Below are 9,144 nucleotides of genomic sequence, written 5' to 3' on the forward strand. Positions count from 1 at the left end.
AGCTCTGTAGACCAGGCTGGTCTCGAACTCACAGAGATCCGCCTGCCTCTGCCTCCCGAGTGCTGGGATTAAAGGCGTGCGCCACCATCGCCCGGCTAGAGATTGGCACTTTCTCTGGGAAGAGTCAACTAGCAAATACTTTGGGCACTACCAGTCATATAATCTGCATGGCAACCTCTCAACTGTCATTGTAGCACAAAAGAAGTCACAGACAACATGTGAACAAATGGGCACGGTCTTCTTCCAATAAAACTTGCTTTTCAAAGACAAATAGAGTGGGCTATGCTCTGAAGATTTTTCTAGAATGTAGTCATTTCTTTTGAAAGATTCATTATTCTGCACCTCCCATATTTATACCTTATCCAATATTTTAGACTGACTCACATCTTAGGTTCTGTCTATGATTCCCAGGATCACTAATGAGGTAAGAACACACACTACCATAAGAAGAACTGAGAGCAGAGACAAGATGGTTTGGGTAGCATATGGCAGCTAAGAATGAAGAGACTAAACAGCCATTCTCCCAGAAGTCACAGTAAGGAAATGTCATGCAGGCCGGCACAGCTATGACAGTCCTGGACGCACCACTCACACTCACAGATAACTCAGTCCCCAGTTACAATGACACACTAGCCAGGTAATCATGAAGTGGTATGCCTTGAAAAACAAAAAAGAGCAGGGCGGCGGTGGCACATGCCTTTGATCCCAGCACCCAGGAGGCAGAGGCAGGCGGATCTCTGTGAGTTTGAGGCCAGCCTGATCTACAAAGTGAGTTCCAGGACAGGCTCCAAAGCTACACAAAGAAACCATGTCTACAAAACTAAACTAAATAAAAATAAATAAGAAAGGAAGGGAGGGAGGGAGGGAACTTTTCTCCCACAGGATCTTGGATTCAGGTGTTGCTTAAAATTTTATTTAAAATTCGAGGAAAAAGGACTGTGTCCATAACTCAGTATTTGAATTTTGGAGAAGAATGACATGCTGAACAAATATGCATATTCTCCAAAGCAATAAAGGGATGGAAACACAACTTCCCCTCAGATTTGAGGTTGGCTCTACGTGTAATGGTTGCTTCATTAAAATTTCCCATTCTTTTACAACTTAATTAGTCCAAACTCTCAGCCGAGGTGTTATCATCAGAAAACCTTCATTATACTTTCTTAAACTTAAATTTCCATTCTGTTCTAGCAGCATTTGTTACTGTTGAACAATTTGGTGGTATTTCATTAACACTGAGTGATTCTTGTATTACAGAATGAACTTGAGAATATGGATTTCATTTATCCATCCACAAACTCAAATACTGTAGAGTAGAAACTAAAGAGCACACAGTTCTCTAGGTACCAAAGATTCGTGTCCTTGGAGGGCTTATGTTACAGTGACAGGGACACACACAAGTCAGAAGGTGTATGCAACGACAAGTGGGACAAACAGGGAACGTGTGTATAGACAGACAGGTGGGAATAAATGCCTCATTCAGATGATGTGTGTCTGGATGACATGTGTTCCATATTATAATAAGCTATAGTAAATACAAAGGCCCTGACACAGGAGCATTCCTGGTGTCTTTTAAGGAATTAATAAAGAGGGTAGGATGAGATGAGAGGAATAAGAACAGGAGTATCTCTACAATAACCTACAAGGTCCTCGTGATTCTTTGGTAAAGACACTCTTCTGAGGTAGGCATTAACCACAAAGCTTCTAAATGCCAGGGCAGAATTAAACAGCAATGGCTCCAGAATCTGTCTTTGATACTATGCTACACAATTTATATGAAAAAAAAATATCAGTATAAAGTTCACAATGCCTGGCATAACACAGCATTGGGTGACATCATCTAGGTAGAGTTGCATGTACAGAGATATCCACAACTAAGAAGTATTTAGATAGAGGTATAAGGAAAGCTAGGAATATATTGTTCTCTATATTCTAGATGAAAAATGTTTCAAGGAGAGCCAGACTGTCAAATGCTGATAAGAGTCTAGGATCAGGGTGACAGCCTCGCTGCAATGACATCAAAGACTTGAAAGGAGCAGCTTTAGTGGAAGCCAGAGGCCAAGGCACTGGTGGTTATTAAACAGGATCAACAAAAGATAGGATGGCAGAAATGAAGACACCAAGAAGCTTTTCTAAAAATGTGTTTTATTTTTAGGACAATCCACTGAAGAAAGAAAACTATTGAGGGAAGAGGGGATTGGAGTAAGAGCTGAAATAATAAGAACCTAATGGAAGTTGGGCATGAAGGGGCATGCCTGTCAATCCCAGCACCCGGGAGGCAGAGGCAAGACGATTATGAAAGGCCAACTTTCCCTAGCCAGAGAAGTCCTATTTCAAAACCAAAACAAAGCAAAAGGGAAGGAATGAGCACACATGGGCACAGATGACAGGTGGGCAAGTGGACCTGACACTAAGCTGGAAGCCAGAGCTTCACTCGTGCCAGGCAAGTGCTCTACTAATCAGTATAAGCTTCAGTCCTTCTGGTTCAAGTTTATCTGCCCAGTAGGAAGGAAGTAGAAAAAAAGAATAGGGTAAGACATTCTGAGGACTGGAGAGATGGCTCATTAGTGAAGAGCACTGGCTGCTCTCCCAGAGGACCCGGGTTCAGTTCCCAGCACCTAAGTGACGGCTCGTAACCGTCTATACTCCAGCTCCAAGTGATTTATACTCTAACACAGACACACATGGAGACAAAACAGTAACGCACATAAAATTAAATAAAAAAAATCCTGAAAGGGTTTTGTTGTTGTTTGTTTTTTTGAGACAGGGTCTTACTACATAGCTCTAGCTGTCTTGGAATTTAGTATGTATACCAGAGTGGCCTCAAACTCACAGAGATCCACCTGCCTCTGCCTCCCAAGCACTGGGAAATTCTAAAAGTTAAAGGAGAAAAAAAGAAGTATAAAAGTTGTCTAAAACAAGAGAGTAATTGTGCTATGAAAATCAAGACATCTTACTCATCACTGACTAGGGATAGATTGCACATTCCATAACACGTTTTATATACTGGTGCTGACTTGAGCAACACCAAGATGCTATGAATACGCAGTATGCATGTGAGGATTCGCTTCTGAAAATTAATAATTTACCACCTTAAATCTAGAAAAAGTCAGTGACCAAGACTTTGGTCACCTCTCCCCCATACAGAGTTTCTTTGTGTAGCCCTAGCTGTCCTGGAACTTGCTCTTGTAGACCAGACGGGCTTTGAACTCAAAGAGATCTGCCTGCCTCTGCCTCCTGAGTGCTGGGATTAAAGGTGAGCGCCAATTAGGGATGTAGCTCAGTTGATTGAGTGCTTGCCTAACATGGATTATATCCTGGTTTTTGCAACACTAGGTGCAGTGGTACACTCCTGAACCCAGCACTTCCAGAGGCAGAGGCAGGAGAATGAGAGGTTCAGGTGATCCTCAGGTAGAAAGCAAGGTCTAGGCCATCCTAGGATGCATGAAACCTTGTCTCTAAAACCCAAAATAATAGTCCTCTACCACCCCCCCCCCCACACACAGGAGAATGGAAGCCTGGTAACAGGTTTATAAGTCCAGATATTTAGGAGGCTGAGGTCAGAGCATCACTAAATTCAAGGCCAGCAAATTAATGAGATCATGTCTCGAAAGATTAAGTAAAAAAGGGCTGTGGATGTAGTTCATAGAACACTGGCCTGGCATGTGCAACCTCCAGCATCACAAAAGAAAAACAGAAAAACAAAAGTGATGGTGTATAGCATGGTGTTCAAGAGTACAGACTAGGGAGACAGATTATCTAGGTTCAAATCCAAGCTCCTATCACTTACAGGACCTGGGTTTAAGGAGGCTACTTAACCTCTGAAACCTCAGCTTCCTCACTGCATAAAAAATAATAATAATAATTCAATGTTAAAGATTAAAGTGATTCATAATTTTTTAATATCTTATGTAAATTTGGCATTGTGACGGTTAGTATTGTCAATTTGGCAGAATCTGAAATCACCCGGGAAAGGAGTCTAAATGAGGGCTTGTCTAGATTAGGTCGGCCTGTGCACTGGTTGCGAACTACCCAAAGTGGGTACCGGGAACTGGACTCGGGTCCTCTATAAGAGCAGCAATTGCTTTTAACGGCCATCCTTCTAGCCTCTTTTATTTCGTTCTAGTATTGGAGTATTGGAGACAGACACCTGGGCCTTCCGCACGCTCATTCTGGGCGAGCACTCCTGCTGAGGTACATTCCTTGCTCTGGTCCTTCTCAAGATCTGAGCAGTGAACAAGGATCACTAGAGAAGTCTGAGAGTGCAGCACCCATGCAGCAGATCTTGGCAGACTATTAATTATGACAGCTTTTCCTAGATCACCAATACAGGTCAAAGATCACAGTAGGATCTTCAAAGTAAGTTTATGTACTTTCATGTATTCCCTTGAAATTTAACTTAGATTTTTAAAAAAGTAATAGTATTGCCTGTAAAATTTGGGGTACTTCCAGTTTTTACCTGATTCTAATATTTCTTTCTATTTCTGTCAGTCTTGGGCCCTAAATAAAAGCTACCTGTTAAAAATATAGCTAATACACTAACAAAACAGTTTTGAAAGATCAAATAGAGTTGAACTAACAGCAGGTGCTGAAGAGATCATTAAGAAAAGAAACTTACTTGATTCATTTATTGGGTTTCCCTAAAAATGAGATTTAGTATTACAAGAAAAACAGGTAAAACCATAGACAGCAACTAATTCTTTAATTTTTAGATACAGTCAAATCTATTTCTGTTTGTGGAGAAATCAAGGTTTTATTTTGTTGGCATGTCAGTGCTATACTGGGGTGTAACTCCTTATAGAATAAGCATAATCATGGCATCAAACTTACTTTTCCAAAGAAGCCTTTGAAGAACTTCCTTTCCTGGAGGAACAGGGGGACAAGTCGAGTGCTATTATTGTATAGGCTAATAAATGTCCCGGGGTTTCACATCAATTAAGCACATACAGAGATAGAAGGGAAAGTGGGAGAAGGGGAGGGATGAGGGCTTTAAAGAGTTATCAATACCAGGAGGGAGGGTGACAGGGAAAAGGAAAGGTGCATGAAGTGCAGGGCAACACACGGTCCGACCTAAGAATCCCTGGAGAGGGAGGATTCAGAGCCTGTATCCATGCAGGGCCACTACTTCATTTAGGATCTCTATTTTCCAACAGAGAGTATCCAAATTTGGCAGCAGATAAAAAGATTAGGACATACCAGGTGGGCATGATTTTGTACTTAAAATTCATAATAGTAACAAATAGAAGCTTAGTTCTACATTCATTTTTCTACTTAAAATCAATGCTAGTCAAATGTGGTGGCATGTGCCTATCTATCATCTAAGCTCTTTAGGAGGCCGAGGCAAGGCTGCCTGAGCCCAGGAATTCAGCGTCAGCCTTGACATCATCAGCCTGCCTCTTAAAGAAATAAAAAGTAAAGCTGGGCAGTGGTGGCACAGGCTTTTAATCCCAGCACTTGGGAGGCAGAGGCACAGGCGGATCTCTGTGAGTTTGAGACCAGCCTGGTCTACAAGAGCTAGTTCCAGGACAGGCTCCAAAGCTACAGAGAAATCCTTTGTCAAAAACCAAAGGGGACAGGGGTCGGGGTGGGGGGAGAAAAAAAAGGAAAAATAAAACAGGAGCCTGTGAAGACGCTCCAGGTTAGCCTGGCCTTTGTAGTGAGATTCCAGATTAAAAGCAAACCACTACCTTGTTGGAACAGCATGCTTCCCATGCTGTTAGGCTCTGGAACTGCAAACCTTAAAAAAACACAAAAATGGCAACCCATAAAACTAAATCATGAGCATACCTCAGCAGCTCTTGCTATACCCTTTCTAACTCAGGGAGTTTAGTCCTGAGTGGTCCACATCCATTAGTATAAGTGTATATATGTGTATGCTCATCGATTCTACAACATACTGAAACAGCAGGATCTATTCCAGTTCAGAATAAATCATTATGAGGGATTGAAGCTAATGCTTATACTGGGGCATAGAAAAAATATTGGAAAATCAAATTATGCTCATGGGCCACAAACAGAATTTAAGAAACAGGGTTTTATTTAACTGTTCTTTTTGAAGCAAAGAATCTTGCATTGATATAATCATACAATACTATCAGGATAAGGAAATCATAACAATCTATGATCCCATCATCAATTTGTTGTTTTGGATTGTTGAAACAGGGTCTTACTATATAGTCTGGTACTCACAGTCTAGGCTGGCCTGAAACTCACAAAGATAGATCTGCCTCTGCCTTCTGAGTGCTGGGAGTAAAGGGATTCACCACCACACCTAGCCCTATCATCAGTTTTTAAGCTCCATTTACATAGTTGATTATTAAGGAAATCTGAAGAATGTATGCAAAGTAGATAGCTTCAAACTCCCCGGCCCAGCTCTCTCTCCCTTCCTGGGGCTGAGCTGCACTTCTGTCCTCTACTTCTGTCTAGTAAAAGACAACATGTGATGCTGAAATTTGAGTCTCCCAGCTTTTAAACTCATTTAGTGCTTTTAAACACTAAAATGATTTCCCCTAAAATTTGAAAGTCACAACAAATATCTCCACAAGATCTAAACAAAGCTGGAAAAATAACCAGCATGTTCCAGGTAGCTGTCACAGCAAGACTAAAATGATTTCTGCTGCCAATTTTGGTGGACCTCGTTTTGTTAGACGATGAGTAACATTCAGCTTTAAAGGACGCAGCCAAAGTTAAAGATTCAACATTCTCGCACAGGGCAGGGAGGGGACAGGACATGACAGTTAATATTTAATTCAGCTCCTAGAAAAGCTCTTGTTAAAGATGAGATTTTTTTCTTTTTCTTATAAAAGATCCCAGATGTTAATGAAAAAAGGTGACATGCAAAATGCATAAAAGACAGATAATGGATTGGAGAATATTAACATTCTTTTAAAAAAAAGATATGATTCTTTTACCTGCTAAAATAAGAACATATATTAAAACAAAGATATCAAATAGTGAATAAAAACCCAACATACTAGGAACTAGTTATATAATGAAACAAATCTAAAATCAAAGGCAGAGATAGAGAGACATTTAGAAGCAATGGAATGAAATAGCATTCTACAATGAAAGGCATTTTGGATCCCAGTGAAGCAAGGCAAAGTCTGATACAATAATTACAGAGCTCACTGCTAACTGCATTGTTTACCACCCTGTAACATAACTAAGCAACAGCCATTTCTGAAATTTATTCTATGCAATCTAAGCCTTGTAGTAGTTAATTAGTGAATTATGTCACAACATAAATGAGTTAAAATAATTGTTATTTCATGTATATGAGAGTAAGAGATGGTCTGAGGTACATATTTTAAAAACTATCTCGATACTATTTTCTTCACCGGAGAATGTCAACTTTGCTGATGACCTCTAACACAATTTAAAGTAACTCTAAATTACAAGGGACCACTTCGGGAAGGTCCCCATACAACTATACTTTAAATCATTTTTAATTCCCCATAAGATTAAAGCCACTAGAAATAGAACTTTTTGGTTTATAGGCTGTTCACAAGACAGGCTTAATGCCTGTTTGCTGCTTAGCTGGCGGTATGTGAGCTACATAACTCCTCACATTTTAAAGTTCTGACATTCAGTTTGAACAGACTGCAAAGGTGTTTTGTTTCTTTAACCCTCTGCACCTTTATACACCCCTACAACTTGTTTTCACTTATCTAAAAGTCTTTCAGGAAGCTTTATGATCTTTACACTAACAAACACACACTAGCGACACAGCATTTGGTACAATGTAAGAATTGGGCACAGAAGGCTGTAGATCCTAGACCGATATCTGTTAAAAGAATGCTGTCAAGAAAGAAAGGTACCTAATATCTCTACTTAGTGAAAATACGAGAAGACAAATAAACAAAACAAACAAAACCACCACGGAGCTATGTGGACTCACAAGACAATACCCTGAAGACTTCCTATTTACTGTAGGTTCTCAGTATAGCACTAGACAGTTTATCTACAGAACAGTGATGTTTTTATTGAGCATAATAAATAGAAGTTTACCCATTACCCAAAAATCCAGTTTGATTTTTTTTAACACATTTGCCAATGTAAGTTTATATAACTGTCCTAAGTTTCCTAGATAAGCCAGAAGATGATGCAGGTGTATTCCTTCATTGTTTCATTATTACTTTGTTGAGGCACTAATTCACCTAGACCCGTTGGTGAGTGAGCTTCAGAGACCTTTGTCTTCACACTCCCAGCTCAGGGATTACAACCTTGTGAGTTGTAGTCGCTGTCTGGCCCTGTATAACTACAATTTTTAAAATGCAAATTTAGGTTCTATTTATGATAAATATAAAACACATTAAATGTTATTCAAACAGTCGTGGACCTCAAACAATAATCTTGTTTTAAAAGTAAAAGGTGAAATAAAACAAAAAAAAAATCTACTCAACAAATTAGCTTTAAACTAGGTGGTGAGCAGAGTGGAGAGGCTGTACCCATCTATCCTTCCAGTTTGTGGGAAGTAGAGGCCAGAGGAGGAAGAGTTGGAGGCCCTACCTCAAAAATGCCAAAAATTCCCAAAAGCAACAGCAATAAAAACTACACATTTAAATACCAGCTACATCTAGATTTGGGAGAGATCTTGTTTTATTTAATAGACACTTTTAAAAAATTAATCTTAAGTGTGTGGGTGTTCTGCATGTGTATACCACATATATGCCTGGGTCTCCTGGAGAAGTAAGATTTCCCTGGAATTACAGATGGTCGTGAACCACAATGTGGGTACTCAAAATCGAACCTAGGTCTTCTGGAAGATCAGACAGTGCTCTTAACCACTAAGGAATCTTTCTAGCCCCTATTTGTAAATCTTGGAGTTCATTTGTACTTTATACAATACACATGTTTCTAAAAATTTTTTTAAGTTAAGATTCAGATGAAGTGACATACCCAGGAGGCAGAGGATGGTAATATGCTGGAAGTTGAAACTGTCTCAAAACCCAAAGATTAAAAACAAAATTAGATAGCAATGCTAAAGATGTGGCTTGGCAGCCTGTAATGCTCTGGGTTTGATATTCAAAAAGACTGAATTAAAAATTTTTCTTTTAGGGCTGGAGAGATGGCTCAGAGGTTAAGAGCACTGGCTGCTCTTCCAGAGGTCCTGAGTTCAATTCCCAGCAACCACATGGTGGCTCACAA

The 9,144-nt window shown here is 39.9% G+C and overlaps 1 protein-coding gene across 8 annotated transcripts in view; it reads right to left on the bottom strand.

Annotated features, from left to right (window-relative positions):
* The window catches only part of Numb (NUMB, endocytic adaptor protein), a 127,233-nt gene that overhangs the window by 21,798 nt on the left and 96,291 nt on the right, over positions 1-9,144 (bottom strand). For 5 of the 8 annotated variants that reach the window (XM_013346349.2, XM_013346348.2, XM_013346352.2 and 2 more), the window contains one exon: positions 4,828-4,860. The exons of the other annotated variants lie outside the window; for them this stretch is intronic. In XM_013346349.2, coding sequence (XP_013201803.1) covers positions 4,828-4,860 — 33 coding nt within the window. The remainder of the gene's footprint in view (positions 1-4,827; positions 4,861-9,144) is intronic. 8 annotated transcript variants of the gene reach the window in all.

Source organism: Microtus ochrogaster, chromosome 1 (genome assembly GCF_000317375.1).
Source record: "Microtus ochrogaster isolate Prairie Vole_2 chromosome 1, MicOch1.0, whole genome shotgun sequence".
Taxonomy (NCBI): Eukaryota; Metazoa; Chordata; class Mammalia; order Rodentia; family Cricetidae; genus Microtus; species Microtus ochrogaster.